The sequence below is a fragment of the Oncorhynchus gorbuscha genome, linkage group LG08 (assembly GCF_021184085.1).
Source record: "Oncorhynchus gorbuscha isolate QuinsamMale2020 ecotype Even-year linkage group LG08, OgorEven_v1.0, whole genome shotgun sequence".
Lineage (NCBI taxonomy): Eukaryota > Metazoa > Chordata > Actinopteri > Salmoniformes > Salmonidae > Oncorhynchus > Oncorhynchus gorbuscha.
In genome coordinates this window covers 61,790,175-61,808,078 of record NC_060180.1, presented here as the reverse complement: position 1 = coordinate 61,808,078, position 17,904 = coordinate 61,790,175, and the positions used below count along the sequence as shown (strand labels likewise).

Here is a 17,904-nt window from a genome sequence, read left to right as displayed (position 1 = left end):
AAGCTTGAATAGTTTTATTAAAGGTGTCTAACTGACTGAATATAGTCCATCTCATATCTTTGCTATTCATGAATCATACAACATAGTTACACTGTGTACAAAACATTAGGAACACCTGCTCTTTCCATGACTGACTGACCAGGTGAATCCAGGTGAATCTATGATCCCTTATTGATGTCTCTTGTTAAAACCAGTTTAATCAGTGTAGATGAAGGGAGGGAGATGGGTTAAAGAAGGATTTTTAAGCCTTTGAGACATGGATTGAGGGTGAATAGGCAAGACCAACAAGCCTTTTGAACGTGGTATGGTAGTGGGTGCAAGGCGCACCGGTTTGAGTGTGTCATGAAGTGCAACACCATGAAGTGCTGCATTTTTCACGCTTAAGATACCACGGTTTATCAAGAATGGCCCACCACCCAAAGGATATCCAGTCAACATGTCAACTGTAGCAAGCATTGGAGAACATGGGCCAGCATCCACGTGGAACGCTTTCTACACCTTGCAGAGTCCATGCCCGGGACAAATTGAGACTATTCTGAGCGCAAAATGGGGTGCAACTCAATATTAGGAAGGTGTTCTTAATGTTTTTCGCACTCAGTGTGCCATCTCCATGGCATCGTAAACTAAAGATCTAGTTTGTATTTTCAATATGAAGTCCATCAGGACTTGCCAGTGACGTTAGTGATTGGCTTGTCAGCAGCCTATCGCATCGGTAAGAGAGCCGTTCATTTGGCTCCCTAATTTGCATACTGGTAGTGTTTTTTTGGCAATTATTTGCAGATAAATTATAACATTCAATGAAGATGGTGAATACCATATCAACAGTCTGCTTTATTTTTCAATCATACCTATATTGCAGATAGCTGAAATGCCTCTTAAGGAAGCTTGAAGCCTGTGGGTCAGTTGCTAAACAAGTGTTTATAAAAAAAATTTTTTTTAAAGACATTCTGCAATTGAGTTGCATATACTTGTTGAAATTATTTTAGTTATTGAATTGCCGTTCCCTCTCTCTTAATTGAGCATCTGTTTTTATTCTAGACCCATTTGGCACTTTTTCCAGTAACTAATCACACAATTTCTTGGGTTTAAAATTGTACCTTAAATAATTTTAAAGATAATTTGGCCACTTCATTTTTCTGTTTTTAATAAAATACATTAATTTAAAGAACATACAAAAATACTTTAATCTCAAGAGGAGGAAGGTTTAAGGTCATAGTCCTAGACAATATCCAATTATGACTAACAATACACTGAATTCAGACATTTACAGTAACTTAAATTGCAAGTACAATCCCACACCAAATTTTTCAAATCTTTGAGGTAAAACCCAATCAAGTACTCAACAATTTCACTGTGTATTTTGGATGTAATCAAGGCAGTAGAAGGTACCAGAGGCCACCAAAATAAATCTTCTTCTGCAAAAATGTCATAACAGCCCAGGGGAGCCTGGCTGGCTACTTTTTTTCTATTAGGCTGGCTACTCCATGTGCTTGTGGAAAACCACTGGTGACTCACCCCAAATCCCCTAACCTTAACCACGAAACTGACTTGAGGTCAGCATATAGGGTCTCAACTTCCTTCTACTCTCTTACCCTTCAATCTTCCTGTCCCTTCTCCCCTCTCGTCTGTACAGGAGGAGGCGGCGGCACCTGCCACAGAGCCGTCGTCTTCACCGCCGGATCCCAGCCCTGTGGCCCCGACCTACTTGCCGCCCGCTGACGCGCCAGACGAGACGTGGGAAGAGAAGGAGGACAAGCAGAACGCCGACACACCCCCGCTCAAACCGGGCGACCTCAAGTATCAGTACAAAGGAGGTTGGTGGTCCCTTAGAAATGACTGAAGATATCAGTCAAGGATCTGTATCGGACTCAATGAATATCTAATATTCGTTGATTGATTCTTTGTGAGACGTGTCTTCATTTTTCCCGTCATATGAAATGTCTCATCGTTGAAATGGGCAATAAACTGTCTGTTTCTATAACCACATTTCCATCCACTGATTTTATGTCAGTCAAGTCATACAGTATAAAAATAAATCACAACAGCTGTGATGGAAAAAGGAAGTGTCGGTACAATTACCAAAATGTCGACAGACAATAGGTTCATTCGACATAGTGGGATATTTTTATTGGTAAAATCAATTATGCAACGAATTGCGGCGGAAACAATTTCTTGTGTGATTTTTGATAGCATCGTGTGACTGCAAATTGTATAGTTATTTTATGTTGTGTGGTCCTCCCACTATGACCTGAAAAAGCATGCACAGTTTAAAGGGCTACAGGTGAAATAAGTCATGGTGAAAAGTGCTGTGATTAGCTTGATTCTCCTTTCCAATAAATATTGAGTGTCTTGTGACATGATCACTGCTAATTAATCATCATATATATCTCTATATCTCATCATATAACTTAACCTGTCCACTTTATTAGTGAACTGTTGTCTAGAGTAGAGGTTGACCGATTATCATTTTTCACCTTGCGATACCGATTTTATTGAAGGACCAAAAAAAGCTGATGCCTATTTATTTATTTATTTTATATATATATAATAATAACAATTACAAAAATACTGAATTAACACTTATTTTAACTTAATATAATACATCAATCAAATCAATTTAGCCTCAAATAAATAATGAAACATGTTCAATTTGGTTTAAATAATGCAAAAGCAAAGTGTTGGAGAAGGAAGTAAAAAAAACCTACCGTTTAAGTTCCTTGCTCAGAACATGAGAACATATGAAAGCTGGTGGTTCAATATTCCCAGTTAAGAAGTTTTAGGTTGTAGTTAGTATAGAAATTATGACGTGTCGACTATTTCTCTTGTCCATTTGTATTTCATGTATCTTTTGACTATTGGATGTTCTTATAGGCACTTTAGTATTACCAGCCTAATCTCGGGAGTTGATAGGATTGAAGTCATAAACAGCGCTGTGAACAAACATTGCGAAGTTCTGCGTTGGCAAACGCAGTAAAGTTTGAATGAATGCTGACGATCCCGCTGCTGCCTACCACCGCTCGGACTGCTCTATCAAATTATAGTATAATAATATAATAACCACAGAAATATGAGCCTTTGGTCATTAATATGGTCAAATCCGGAAACTATCATTTTGAAAAACAAAATGTTTATACTTTCAGTGAAATTCGGAACCATTCCATATTTTATCGAATGGGTGGCAACCCTAAGTCTAAATATTGCTATTACATTGCACAACTTTAATGTTATGTTATAATTATGTAAAATTCTGGCAAATTAATTACTGTCTTTGTTAGGAAGAAATGGTCTTCACACAGTTCGCAACGATCCGGGCGGCCCAAACTACTGCATTATATCCTGACTCTGCTTGCACTGAACGCAAGAGAAGTGACAATTTCCCTAGTTAATATTGCCTGCTAACATGCATTTCTTTTAACTAAATATGGAGGTAAAAAATATATACTTCTGTGTATTGATTTTAAGAAAGGCATGGTTAGGTACATTTGTGCAACTAATGTGTTTTTTAAATCATCACCCGTTTGGCGAAGTAGGCTATGATTTGATGATAAATTAACAGCCATTGATTAAATGCAACACAGGACAAGCTAGTTAACTACACATGATTGATGATATTACTAGGTTAACTAGTGATTATGTAAAGATTGATTGTTTTTTAAGATACATTTAATGATAGCTAGCAACGTACCTTGGCTCATTGCAGCCACACGGTCCTTTTGACGCTGCACTCGTGTTACAGGTGGTCAGCCTGCCACACACACAGTCTCCTCAAGGATTGCAATGTAATCGTTTGGATGGCGATTGTATTGCAATGTAATCGTCGGCCCTAATTAATCACACATGCCGATTAATCGGTTGACCTCTAGTCTAGAGTGCATGTGCAAAAACCAGATTGGGCAAGTTTGCCCAAATTGTTTTTGTGACAAAACCATCGATGGACTGGAAAATGCAATGGAAACACATTGAACTTGTACTTTAGCGCAAAAGTTGTTTTTACGTGCACTACGTCATCAAGCACAGCCTTTTATCTGCCGTTCTGATGGAAACAAACCTCAGGAAGGAAAATTTACATATTTTGTTAAGGCGGATATTATAATATTTGCATGAAAATCTATCACAAATTGAATGGAAACCTGGCTACTGTCAAAGATCCCCATTACTCATGTGTATGGCCGGCGTTATCCCTAATGAAATGCATGTCTCTTCAAGAGTACTCTGATAGATTGGGTTTGGTGTGTTACAACAACACCTAAGCAGTATAAAGAATCCTTTGTAGCCAATTCAAACTCTCCCGCTCCTCCACCCTTTCCTCCCAACAGAGCAATGGAAGCCTATCGACCCAGAGGAGAAGAAGAGGTACGACAGGGAGTTCCTGCTGGGTTGCCAGTTCATTAGTGCCAGCATGAACAAGCCTGAGGGCCTGCCTCTTATCACAGATGTTGTTCTAGATAAGGTAAACTATACCATCAAATGAATTCATTAATTTTCTGATCGAGTATGGTGATTTTATAGGAACCCAGTTAAAGGTATTATTCTAATAAGTGTTATGAAATTAAAGGGATTATGCTCTAGTGCAATTTAAAAAAAAATATTTTATGTGGATTTTAACACCTCCCATCTCAATCATGTGCTTTTCTAGTATTTCTGTCCCAATGTTAATTTCAATGACAATCCAATGTCAAAATCATAGGTACATAATTCTCTCTTTCTCTGTGTAGGCGAATAAGACCCCCATGCGCCCAGCGGAGCCGGGTCGCAACATGAACGCCGGGCCAGACTTCACCCCCGCCTTCATGGGTAACCTGGGTAGACAGTCCTCTGGGGGAGGGGGACCACGGGGCCCTGGAAGGGACCACATGGGAGTGAGTATGGAAGTGTGTTGGGTGTGTGTCTGCATAGTGTCCTCTAGCTCTATGGTCAGTGTATAGAGATCCTATAATTCAGGACCAAGATGGACGATTGTTTGGTCATGTTAATAGGATGCCCATTATAGTGTTCTATTTATGTTGGTTCTGTGTTTTCTGTGTGTGTTCGTCAGTATTTGTTAAGTATGTGGGCTGCTGGTGTGTGTGTCCGTGTCTCTTGGAAAGCATTAGTCATAGTTCAGAGTACATAGTAGGTCACTCTCCAAATGTCTCTCTATCCTTCCTCCCATGTTTACTGATTTGAAAGGAAATGACTGGTGTAAGAAATATGGTGGAAACTCCCACTAGCCCATGCCTCTACCAATCTAATGCTATTAAATTTGTGGGAAGTAGTGAATTAGTGCACACTTCAGGAGAAAGGAGATGTCATTGGATGCACCCTTTTTTTGTCACGTTTCTTTAAAACAAGTGATTTGATTTGATCATCAACCAATGATTTATTGTGAGCATTTAAAGATAACCATTGAATGGTGTTCTAAGACTTCCGTTGAGTGGAACTGGCCCTGCTCTCTACCTTGTTTCTGTCTAAAACTGTGCTCTGGTAGTGTATGATTGACAGCCCGGTGTGTTTCTTGAGTTCATAGACCTCATCTCCTCCCTCTTTATACCTCTTTCCCTCCCTCTTTCTCCCTACCACTCTCTCTCCCGTTCCAATCTATATCTCCTCTTCCCCCAGCCCCCCGGACCACGGCGTTCCCAGCAGGGCCAGCGCAAGGAGCCCCGCAAGATAATCACAATCTCCTCATCGTTAGGTGGCGAAGTGGAGCTCAACAAGGCGGAGAAGGCCTGGAAGCCCACAGTGAAGAAGGCTGTGACCCGGGGCCGAGGCGCCGCCCTCGAGGATGAGGAGAGCGACGACCCCGAGCAGGCCAAGACCCAGGAGCTGTTCAAGAGGGTCCGCTCCATCCTCAACAAGCTGACCCCTCAGATGTTCCAGCAACTGATGAAACAGGTCACAGAGCTGACCATCGACACGGAGGAGCGGCTGAAGGGAGTGATCGACCTGATCTTTGAGAAGGCCATCTCAGAGCCCAACTTCTCTGTGGCCTACGCAAACATGTGCCGCTGCCTTATGGGGGTGAGTGAAGTGTTTGGGCGGTCCGTGTTAGTCTTTTTATTTCCTTTCTCTCCCTCGATGTTGAGCCTTGTGTTTGGACCATTGCAGTCTATAGATGAAATTTAACAACTCAAGGAGCTGAGGACAAGCCCTCTGCTTTCCTTTGATTCTGTCTTTATTCTACTGGACATAAACCAAACAGACCTTGAAGTAAACTAGTATTTCTCCTTGTTTCCTTTCATTGGCTCTTTCTAGTTGAAAGTGCCCACCACAGACAAGCCGGGAGTGACTGTAAACTTCCGCAAGCTGCTGCTCAACCGCTGTCAGAAAGAGTTTGAGAAGGACCAGGATGATGACGTCATCTTTGAGGCCAAACAGAAGGAGATGGAGGCTGCCAAAGAGGTAGGGGAGGATTCATTTCACATGACAATTTAGTCATTTAGCAAACGCGACATACATGCATTCTTCTTAAGATGGCTAGGTGAGAACACATCACAAGCCTTTCAAGTAAATTTTTCCTCAAAGTATTTATCAGAAAAATCCATGCAAGTGAGAAAAGAAGTGGCTTTTGGGGGGTGTTCGATGTGTAATATTGAAAATGGATGCTGCCATTCTTTTTTTATAATTCAAGATTCAACAAAGTACTTTGATAGACAACCTGTGTAATAGATGCGTGTCCATTCTGTTTCACCCTCCTTTGTGAACTTTCAAACTAACCTCTCGTTTCCCAGGAGGAGAAAGCTGGTCTGAAGGCGACGCTGGAGGAGGCCAAAGACCAGGCGCGGCGGCGGTCGCTGGGCAACATCAAGTTCATTGGTGAGCTGTTCAAGCTGAAGATGCTGACGGAGGCCATCATGCACGACTGCATCGTCAAGCTGCTGAAGAACCACGACGAGGAATCGCTGGAGTGCCTCTGTAGACTGCTGTCCACCATCGGCAAGGACCTGGACTTTGAGAAAGCCAAGGTACTCAAAGAGAGCGAGAGACACACACACACACAGTTAGATGGGCACACACACACAGTTAGATGGGCACACACACACAGGAGCAGACACACACTCACACTGACATAATTACCTTTACGGAAATTAGAATGGCCACACCCACCCGCCCCCAGTCTGACTGTCCTTCTGACCCCCAGCCCCGTATGGACCAGTACTTTACCCAGATGGACAAGATCATCAAGGAGAAGAAGACCACATCTAGGATCCGCTTCATGCTGCAGGACGTCATCGACCTCAGACGGGTACAACTACACCACCCCCCCCATCCCTCTCTGTACAATGTTCTCTTTTCCTTTCTCCTTCTCCTCGTTTCTACTCATTTTCTCGCAGTCTCTCTTCCTCTGTCTTTCTGTATCTTCCTTGCGCTCTATCTCTCTCATAATTCATTTCAGAGGGCTTTATTGACATGGGAAACGTTTAAATTGCCAAAAAAAGAGAAATGGACAATAAACAAAATTGAAATAAACAAGAAAAAACAGTGAACATTACACTCACAAAGGTTCCACAAGAATAAAGCCACTTCATATGTCTATATAGTGTTCTAAAGATGTGCAGATAGTTAAAGCACAGAAGGGAAAATAAATAAACATAAATATGGGTTGTAAACGCAGCAAAAAAAGAAACGTCCTCTCACTGTCAACTGCGTTTATTCTCAGCAAACTTAGCATGTGTAAATAGTTGTATGAACATAACACGATTCAACAGCTGAGACAAACTGAACAAGTTCCATAGACATGTGACTAACAGAAATTGAATAATGTGTCCCTGAACAAAGGGAGGTTCAAAATCAAAAGTAACAGTCAGAATCTGGTGTGGCCACCAGCTGCATTAAGTACTGCAGTGCATCTCCTCCTCATGGACTGCACCAGATTTGCCCGTTCTTGCTGTGAGATGTTACCCCACTCATCCACCAAAGCACCTACAAGTTCCCAGACATTTCTGGGGGGAATGGCCCTAGCCCTCACCCTCTGATCCAACAGGTCCCAGACGAGCTCAATGGGATTGAGATCTGGGATCTTCACTGGCCATGACAGAACGCTGACATTCCTGTCTTGCAGGAAATCACACACAGAATGAGCAGTATGGCTGGTGGATTTGTCATGCTGGAGGGTCATGTCAGGATGAACCTGCAGGAAGGGTACCACATGAGGGAGGAGGATGTCTTCCCTGTAGCGCACAGCGTTGAGATTGCCTGCAATGACAACAAGCTCAGTCCGATGATGCTGTGACACACCTCCCCAGACCACGACGGACCCTCCACCTCCAAATTGATCCCGCTCCAGAGTACAAGCCTCGGTGTAACGCTCATTCCTTCGATGATAAACATGAATCTGACCTTCACCCATGGTGAGGCAAAACCCTGACTCGTCAGTGAAAAGCACTTTTTGCCAGTCCTGTCTGGTCTAGCAACGGTGGAGCTGTGCCCATAGGTGACGATGCCGGTGATGTCTGGTGAGGACCTGCCTTACAACAAGCCTACAAGCTCTCAGTTCAGCCTATTGCGGACAGTCTGAGCACTGATGGAGGAATTGTGCGTTCCTGGTGTAACTCGGGCAGTTGTTGTTGCCATCCTGTACCTGTCCCGCAGGTGTGATGTTCGGATGTACCGATCCTGTCCAGGTGTTGTTACATGTGGTCTGCCACTGCGAGGACGATCAGCTGTCCGTCGTGTCACAACGTAGCGCTGTCTTAGGCGTCTCACAGTACGCACATTGCAATTTCTTCCCTGGCCTCATCTGCAGTCCTCAAGCCTCATTGCAGCATGTCTAAGGCACGTTCACGCAGATGTGCAGTGACCCTGGGCGTCATTCTTTTGGTGTTTTTCAGAGTCAGTAGAAAGGCGTCTCTAGTGTCCTAAGTTTTCATAACTGTGCCTACCGTTTGCAAGCTGTTAGTGTCTTAATGACCCACAGGTGGGAAGCATGGGAAACGGTGTGTAAACCCTTTACAATGGAGATGTGAAGTTATTGGATTTATTTGGAGTTCATTTGTAAAAATCCAAATATCTTTAAACGACAGGATCTTGATAAAGGGACGTTTGGGAATCGCTTCCTTTTAATTGGTTGTAGAATTTAACAGCTCTGGGTTTTGATCATTAGCGGGTATTGGCCTCATTCTGCTCTGAATGCATTATTTGGTGTTTTATGTTGTACACTGCATGCAGTCTCTCAATTTGGTGTTTGTCCCATTTTGTGAATTCTTGGTTGGTGAGTGGACCCCGGACCTCACAACTGTGAAGTGTAATGGGTTCTATAACTGATTCAAGTATCTCTCTAGCTTTCTTTTGCTTTTCCTCCTTCTGTTTATTTGTCTTCTGTGAAATAGTATCATTACCATCATGGCTTCACAGTAATTACCATAGTAATTAACCATATGGCCCTGAAGCAGCATTGCTTATCTTAGACTTTAAAGAGTCATCTCCCTCCACCAGAGTGGCTGGGTGCCCCGGCGGGGGGAGCAGGGTCCTAAGACCATTGACCAGATCCACAAGGATGCTGAGCAGGAGGAACACATGCAGCAGGTCAAGGTTCAGCAGCAGCTCATGTCAAGGAACGACGGAGGAGGACGAGGAGGTGGTGGAGGGGGGAAGAGACGGGAGGGGGGGGGAGACAGAGGAGGAAGGGATCAGGCGGGCCGCGGGGGCCAGCAGGTGGGAAGGGGCAGCCAGCCCCAGGACGAGGGCTGGAACACAGTGCCCATCTCCACCAAGAACAGACCCATCGATACCAGCCGGCTCAGCAAGATCACTAAGGTGAGGGGAGAGTTTCTTAATGTTGTGTTGTCTGAATGCTTTGCCTGGATGTCATGCTGGTTGGACTTCCTTTACTTTATTAGACATGTTTTATCAATTGTTTTACCAAGTCAAGACTCACTGAGATGGATATCATTTTGGTATTTCACCTCTGCTCTCTTAACCTTTTGACCTCTTCTCCCACTAGCCTGGTGCTCTGGACTTCAGCAACCAGCTTCTTGCTCCCCAGCTCGGGGGTAAGGGCATGTGGGGCAGCTGGGGCAAGGGCAGCAGTGGAGGCACCACAGGAGCCAAGCCTGCCACCGGAGCTGAACCAGGTAGGGGCACGTTCAAACACACACACGGGCAAGACTAAACATGGAGTCTCTTGGAGACTATAGTCGACATTAATTGGAATGGCCGATTAATTAGGGCCGATTTCAAGTTTTCATAACAATTAGAAATCGGTATTTCTGGACACTGATTTGGATATTTAAAAAAAATATATATATATAGAGTGGTGAGAACAAGTATTTGACACACTGCCGATTTTTTTCCTACTTACAAAGCCAAAGCATGTAGAGGTCTGTAATTGTTTTTAGGGGGATCGGGGGGGATCGGGCGCGCGAGCGAGGGGGGATCGGGCGAGCGAGAGGGGATCGGGCGAGCGAGAGGGGGATCGGCGCGAGCGAGGGATCGCGCGCGAGCGAGGGGATCGGGCGATCGGGCGCGCGAGCGAGGGATCGCGCGCGGGCGAGAGGGGATCGGGGCGCGCGAGAGGGATCGCGCGCGCGAGCGAGAGGGGATCGGGCGCGAGAGGGGATCGGGCGAGGGATCATACATTTCAATGGAAACACAAACTAATGTTAAGATGGGTGAAGTCGGGCGCGCGGGCGAGAGGGGGATCGCGCTTGCAGGGGGGATCTCACACGCTCCTCAAACTAGAGATGATAAGATCAGGGCAGGGGGGATCGGGATTCGCGGGCGAGACCAGAGATGCTCAGCAGCGCACAGTCTCTCAGTTGGTATCTGGGCTGAGAGGGGGATCACTGTTAGCAGAGAAATGTCTCTTGGGATCGGGCGAGAGTTCAATGAGCGAGGGGGATCTGGGCTGAGGGGGATCGGGCGCGCGGGCAGAATCGGGCGAGCGTCGAGAGGGGATCGGCGAGCGGAGGGGATGAGTTCAATGAGCGAGGGGGATCGGGCGAGGGAGGGGATCGGGCGAGCGCGCGAGGGGGGATCGGGGGAGAGGGGATCGGGCGCGCGAGGAGCGGCGCGGGGCGAGAGGGGGATCGAGCGCGCGGGCGAGGGGGATCGCGGAGAGGGATCGGGCGAGCGCGGGGATCGGGGGGGATCGAGCGCGCGGGCGAGAGGGGGATCGAGAGGGGGATCGGGCGAGCGGAGGGGATCGGGAGAGAGGGGGATCGGGCGCGAGGGGGGAGAGAGAGAGGGGGGATCGGCGCGCGGGCGAGAGGGGGATCGGGAGAGAGAGAGAGAGAGGGGGATCGGCGAGGGGGAGAGAGAGAGAGAGCGGCGCGCGAGAGGGGAGAGAGAGGGGGATCGAGCGGAGAGCGCGCGAGAGGGGGATCGGGCGAGCGAGAGAGCGAGAGAGGAGGGCGAGCGCGCGAGAGGGGGGCGCGAGAGAGAGCGAGGGGGATCGGGCGCGCGGCGCGAGGGGGGATCGGAGAGAGAGAGAGCGCGCGAGAGGGGGATCGGGCGAGAGGGGGAGGGCGAGAGAGAGAGCGCGCGGCGAGAGGGGGATCGGGCGAGAGGGGGAGGGCGAGAGGGGGATCGGGCGGCGGGCGAGAGGGGAGGAGCGCGCGGGCGAGAGGGGGAGAGGGGAGAGGGGGAGAGCGCGGAGAGGGGGATCGGGCGAGAGAGGGAGAGAGGGAGGGCGCGCGCGAGAGAGGGGAGAGAGAGAGGGGAGAGCGCGAGGGGGATCGGGCGCGAGAGGGGAGAGCGCGCGGGCGAGAGATCGGGCGCGCGGCGAGAGGGGATCGGGCGCGGGAGAGAGAGAGGCGCGCGGGCGAGAGGGATCGCGAGAGGGAGAGAGAGCGCGGGCGCGCGGGCGAGGGGGAGAGAGAGAGAGCGCGAGGGGGATCGAGAGAGAGAGGGGAGCGCGGGCGAGAGGGGATCGCGAGGGGAGAGAGAGAGAGCGGGCGCGAGGGGGGAGAGAGAGAGCGCGCGAGAGGCCAGAGAGAGAGAGAGGGGGAGGAGAGAGAGCGAGGAGAGAGAGAGCGGGAGAGAGAGCGCGAGGGGGAGAGAGAGAGAGCGCGAGGGGGAGAGAGAGAGCGCGGCGCGAGGGGGAGAGAGAGAGCCTGCGCGAGGGGAGAGAGAGAGAGCGCGCGAGGGAGGGGGAGAGAGAGAGCGCGAGGGGAGAGAGAGCGCGAGGGGGAGAGAGAGAGGAGAGAGAGAGCGAGGGGGAGAGAGAGAGAGCGCGAGGGGGAGAGAGAGAGAGAGAGCGAGAGGGGGGAGAGAGCGCGGGGGAGGAGAGAGAGAGAGAGAGAGAGGGGAGAGAGAGCGAGGGGGAGAGAGAGAGAGAGGGGAGAGAGAGAGAGAGAGAGAGAGCGAGAGAGAGAGAGAGAGAGAGCGAGAGAGGGGGAGAGAGAGAGAGAGAGAGAGAGCGAGGGGGAGAGAGAGAGAGAGAGAGAGCGAGAGAGAGAGAGAGAGAGCGAGAGGGGGAGAGAGAGAGCGCGAGAGGAGAGAGAGAGAGAGAGAGCGCGAGGGGAGAGAGAGAGAGAGCGAGGGGGAGAGAGAGAGCGCGCGCGGGGGGAGAGTGAGCGCGCGGGGGAGGGAGAGTGAGCGCGGCGCCAGGGGAGAGAGAGCGCGCGCGCCAGGGGGAGAGAGAGCCTGCGCGAGGGGGAGAGAGAGCCTGCGCGAGGGGGAGAGAGAGCGTGCGCGAGGGGGAGAGAGCGTGCGCGAGGGGGAGAGAGCGTGCGCGAGGGGGAGAGAGAGCGCGCGAGGGGGAGAGCGTGCGAGAGAGCGAGAGAGCGCCCGCGGAGGGGAGAGAGAGCGCGCGAGGGGCACGTGCGTGAGAGGGGGGGGGGCAATAAATGGTCGGACCAACAGCAATAATAATAGTAGTAGTGGACATGGGATTACCATTAACAACAACAATATTAATGAGAACAACAAATCATTAAAACAATGGTAGTGGACCAGTGTCAAAATGACTGAGAAGACACATGACATGGTATGAAAGACGAAACAAAACGGGAAATATTATGGACTTTACTTTGCACTTTTCACTGGCTGTCCCTCAGGTTGTTGCAGGAGGACACATATTTGGCTGCCAAAACTGCACATTTAGGCTTTTCACCCATTAAATATTAGATTTTTTTCTTCAGCTTTTATAGTTTCAAATTCTTTGTATAGAATTATAATCTCTCACTCTCTCTCTCTCTCTCTCTCTCTCTCTCTCTCTCTCTCTCTCTCTCTCTCTCTCTCTCGCAGCGGAGACTGGCCGTCCGGCCACCGGCAACCGTTTCTCTGCCTTGCAGCAGTCAGCTCCACCAGCATCCTCCTCAGACGCTGACCGCAGGGTACCCCAGAGGTCACTACTGCTCTTTCTATTTTTCCTTTTTTCTTTCTATTCTTCCTTCCTCTCCTTCCTGATCTTAATCTCCACCACTTCTCTCTTTCTCTCTGCCCGACTCGCTTACACACCTATTTTCTACCTCTTTCTCTTTCTTCCCCCACTTTCCCATCTCTTCTATTTCTCTCCCTCGTTTCTTCTCTCGCCCTCTCGCTCGTAACGCGCTCTCTCCCTCCTCTTGCTCGTAACGCGCTCTCTCCCCCCTCTTGCTCGTAACGCGCTCTCTCCCCCTCATGCTCGTAACGCGCTCTCTCCCCCTCTTGCTCGTAACGCGCTCTCTCCCCCCTCTTGCTCGTAACGCGCTCTCTCCCCCTCTTGCTCGTAACGCGCTCTCTCTACGCGCTCTCTCCCCCCTCTCTACACGCCCCCCCTCTTTACACGCCCCCTCGTAACGATCGCTCTCTCTCTCTCTTGTAACGATTGCTCTCTCGTAAGGATTGCTCTCTCGTAAGGATTGCTCTCTCGTAAGGATTGCTCTCTCGTAAGGATTGCTCTCTCGTAAGGATTGCTCTCTCGTAACGATTGCTCTCGTAACGATTGCTCTCTCGTAACGATTGCTCTCTCGTAACGATTGCTCTCTCTCTCGTAACGATTGCTCTCTCGTAACGATTGCTCTCTCGTAACGATTGCTCTCTCTCGTAACGGTCGCGCTCTCTCTCTCGTAACGGTCGCGCTCTCTCTCTCTCGTAACGGTCGCGCTCTCTCTCTCTCGTAACGGTCGCGCTCTCTCTCTCTCGTAACGGTCGCGCTCTCTCTCTCTCGTAACGGTCGCGCTCTCTCTCTCGTAACGGTCGCGCTCTCTCTCTCGTAACGGTCGCGCTCTCTCTCTCTCGTAACGGTCGCGCTCTCTCTCTCTCGTAACGGTCGCGCTCTCTCTCTCTCTCGTAACGGTCGCGCTCTCTCTCTCTCGTAACGGTCGCGCTCTCTCTCTCGTAACGGTCGCGCTCTCTCTCTCGTAACGGTCGCGCTCTCTCTCTCGTAACGGTCGCGCTCTCTCTCTCGTAACGGTCGCGCTCTCTCTCTCGTAACGGTCGCGCTCTCTCTCTCGTAACGGTCGCGCTCTCTCTCTCGTAACGGTCGCGCTCTCTCTCTCTCGTAACGGTCGCGCTCTCTCTCGTAACGGTCGCGCTCTCTCTCTCGTAACGGTCGCGCTCTCTCTCTCGTAACGGTCGCGCTCTCTCTCTCGTAACGGTCGCGCTCTCTCTCTCGTAACGGTCGCGCTCTCCCGCTCGTAACGCTCCCACCCCATTGTAAAGCTCGCTCTCTTCCCTCGTAAAGCTCGCTCTCTCCCCTCGTAAAGCTCGCTCTCTCCCCTCGTAAAGCTTGCTCTCTCTCTCCCCCCCTTCTGTAGGTCCAGCTCCAGTCGTGACCGGGACAGGTTTGACCGCTTCGAGCGGCACGACAGCAGTCGTGACGAGCGTGGTGGCAGTCGCGACACCCGCCCCCCTATCACTAAGCGCAGCTTCAGCCGTGAGACAGAGGAGCGTAGGGGCGATAGTTGCACCCCTACGGAACCCCCCGTCCGGCGCGTAGCCAGCATGACTGACGACAGAGACCGGGGAGGCAGCCGTAGCCGGGGAGGCAGCCGTAGCCGGGAGGCAGCCGTAGCCGGGAGGCAGCGGTAGCCGGGACAGGGCTCCCAGCAAGGAGGTTGTTGGTAGGAGATTATACACACAGACTGCATACACACACTACAACACATACACATGCAATTTGACACACTGCCTTCGCATACACATCCACGCATGCGCTCACATTGGATACATTTATACACTCTTAGTGTATGATGTGTGTTAGTGTATAACTGTGTGGTTATGTATAATTGTCTGTGTTAGTATATACTAGTGTGTGTTAATCTGACTATGGTTTGTGTTGTATCTGTGCAGTGAAGCGTGAGACAGCCCCCACCCCTCCCCCCGATGCTCCGACCAAACCGGCCGTGACTGAGGAGGAGCTGGAGAAGAAGTCCAGCGCCATCATCGAGGAGTACCTCCATCTCAATGACATGAAGGTACACACACCTCCATCTCAATGACATGAAGGTACACACACCTCCATCTCAATGACATGAAGGTACACACACACCTCCATCTCAATGACATGAAGGTACACACACACCTCCATCTCAATGACATGAAGGTACATACACCTCCATCTCAATGACATGAAGGTACACACACACACCCATCTCAATGACATGAAGGTACATACACCTCCATCTCAATGACATGAAGGTACACACACACACCAATCTCAATGACATGAAGGTACACACACACACCCATCTCAATGACATGAAGGTACATACACCTCCATCTCAATGACATGAAGGTACACACACACACACACACACCCCCATCTCAATGACATGAAGGTACACACACACACACCCATCTCAATGACATGAAGGTACACACACACACACACCCACCCATCTCAATGACATGAAGGTACACACACCTCCATCTCAATGACATGAAGGTACACACACCTCCATCTCAATGACATGAAGGTACACACACACCTCCATCTCAATGACATGAAGGTACACACACACCTCCATCTCAATGACATGAAGGTACACACACACACACCCATCTCAATGACATGAAGGTACACACACACACACACCCGTCTCAATGACATGAAGGTACACACACCTCCATCTCAATGACATGAAGGTACACACACCTCCATCTCAATGACATGAAGGTACACACACACCTCCATCTCAATGACATGAAGGTACACACACACCTCCATCTCAATGACATGCTCACTCACGCATCATCAGTTTCATGTCAATGACAAATATACACACACACATTTGGAGGCCATAGTAAAGCTAACTGCTGTATACTAAACTCCTGTCCTTCCCCCTCCGGCCCTGTAGGAGGCACTGCAGTGTGTAGTGGAGCTGAACAGCGCCCCGCTGCTCTTTGTGTTTGTGCGGAACGGTCTGGAGAACACTCTGGAGCGCAGCGCCATCGCCAGAGAACGCATGGGCCTGCTGCTGCACCAGCTCATCAAGGCTGGCACCCTGCCCACAACAGAGTACTACAAAGGGTAAGGGGGAGTATGTGTAGTACTTCCCTAGAGATCAGGTTGTGTGCTTGAGAGAGAGACAGACTGGGGAGGTCCTTGGGAAGAGCGAGGGAGGGGGGTAGGGAGAGAGAAGGCTGGGTGGGAGGGAGTAAGAAATGTAAAAAGAAAACCACTTTCTGACCATTTTAAACGCATAATGTCTGAAAATGTAGCCAGCTAGACTCTTACCTGTTATACATGGATGGATGCTTCTCCCTCTCTGTCACAGATGCCATGGTTGCCCTTAGTTTGAAGATGTAATCCGGAGACAGGTGTTTTATACAACACAGCCTTCTGTGTCTTCGACTCCGTCTGCATATTTGCAATCAAACGCCAGAATTTTCTCCTTAGCTACCATACTCTAATTCCACTGATTTTAAAACTCGGTCCTCCAGAAAGTGGAGAGCAACACTTATGCAGTTCTACTACGTGATATATATATTTTTTAAAAGCTGCGTTAGAAAGGATTACCTACACATACTGACCAGCTCATTCTAGGCAGAAGCGTGTTACATGGCTGACCAACCCGAACTTGTCTCTTGGCATGTCCAGCCCACTCATTATCTCAACCAATCATGGCAACGGGAAGGTTGCGGTCTTTATTCCGTGGCTAAACCAACTAGGCTCGTAATTTTAACAATTTTATTCGTTTTTACAGATGGGTTACAAGTTTGTTATTAAGGCACATGAAAGTTCATATGTTCCAGAAGGCATTTCTGCCAATAAACACATTTTGATTTTTTAAAATTACGTTTACGTTCAAATGTGAAGTAGTGACGCCCGACATACGCCTAGTTTCCTGAAACGAGTCACAATTAGGCCCATACCCGCTAATGATCAATATCCAGAAAAGAGACGTTAAATTCTATAACCACCTAAAAGGAAGCGATTCCCAAACCTTCATAACAAAACCATCACCTACAGAGATGAACCTGGAGAAGAGTCCCCTAAGCAAGCTGGTCCTGGGGCTCTGTTCACAAACACACCCCACAGAGCCCCAGGACCGCAACACAATTAGATCCAAACAAATCATGAGAAAACAAAAAGATAATTACTTGACACATTAGAATGAATTAACAAAAAGTCAGAGCAAACTAGAATGCTTATTTGCCCCTAAACAGAGTACACAGTGTCAGAATACCTGACCACTGTGACTGACCCAAAATGTATGGAAATTTGAATTTGATTGTATAGACTCAGTGAGCATAGCCTTCCTATTGAGAAAGGCCGCAGTAGGCAGACATGGCTCTCAAGAAAAGACAGGCTATGTTCACACTGCCCACAAAATTAGGTGGAAGCTGAGCTGCACTTCCTAACCTCCTGCCAAATGTATGACCATATTAGAGAGACATATTTCCCTCAGATTACACAGACCCACAAAGAATTTTGAAAACAAACCCAATTTTGATCAACTCCCACATCTATTGGGTGTCAACAGAGCAGTGCAACAAAAGTACTGTGTGCTTGTTAGAGAAAATAATTTAGAAAGGTCAATGTTAGTGCATGTGTGT

At 48.7% G+C, this 17,904-nt stretch overlaps 1 protein-coding gene across 2 annotated transcripts in view; it reads left to right on the top strand.

Moving 5' to 3' along the window:
• Positions 1-17,904, top strand: part of LOC124041938 (eukaryotic translation initiation factor 4 gamma 1-like) — a 40,174-nt gene that overhangs the window by 14,317 nt on the left and 7,953 nt on the right. For both annotated transcript variants that reach the window (XM_046360132.1, XM_046360131.1), the window contains 14 exons: positions 1,634-1,814; positions 4,317-4,450; positions 4,716-4,859; positions 5,599-6,000; positions 6,235-6,381; positions 6,711-6,944; positions 7,121-7,225; positions 9,415-9,735; positions 9,923-10,052; positions 13,168-13,267; positions 14,661-14,890; positions 14,925-14,966; positions 15,196-15,320; positions 16,203-16,375. In XM_046360132.1, the coding sequence (XP_046216088.1) occupies positions 1,634-1,814; positions 4,317-4,450; positions 4,716-4,859; positions 5,599-6,000; positions 6,235-6,381; positions 6,711-6,944; positions 7,121-7,225; positions 9,415-9,735; positions 9,923-10,052; positions 13,168-13,267; positions 14,661-14,890; positions 14,925-14,966; positions 15,196-15,320; positions 16,203-16,375 (2,468 nt within the window). The remainder of the gene's footprint in view (positions 1-1,633; positions 1,815-4,316; positions 4,451-4,715; positions 4,860-5,598; positions 6,001-6,234; positions 6,382-6,710; positions 6,945-7,120; positions 7,226-9,414; positions 9,736-9,922; positions 10,053-13,167; positions 13,268-14,660; positions 14,891-14,924; positions 14,967-15,195; positions 15,321-16,202; positions 16,376-17,904) is intronic.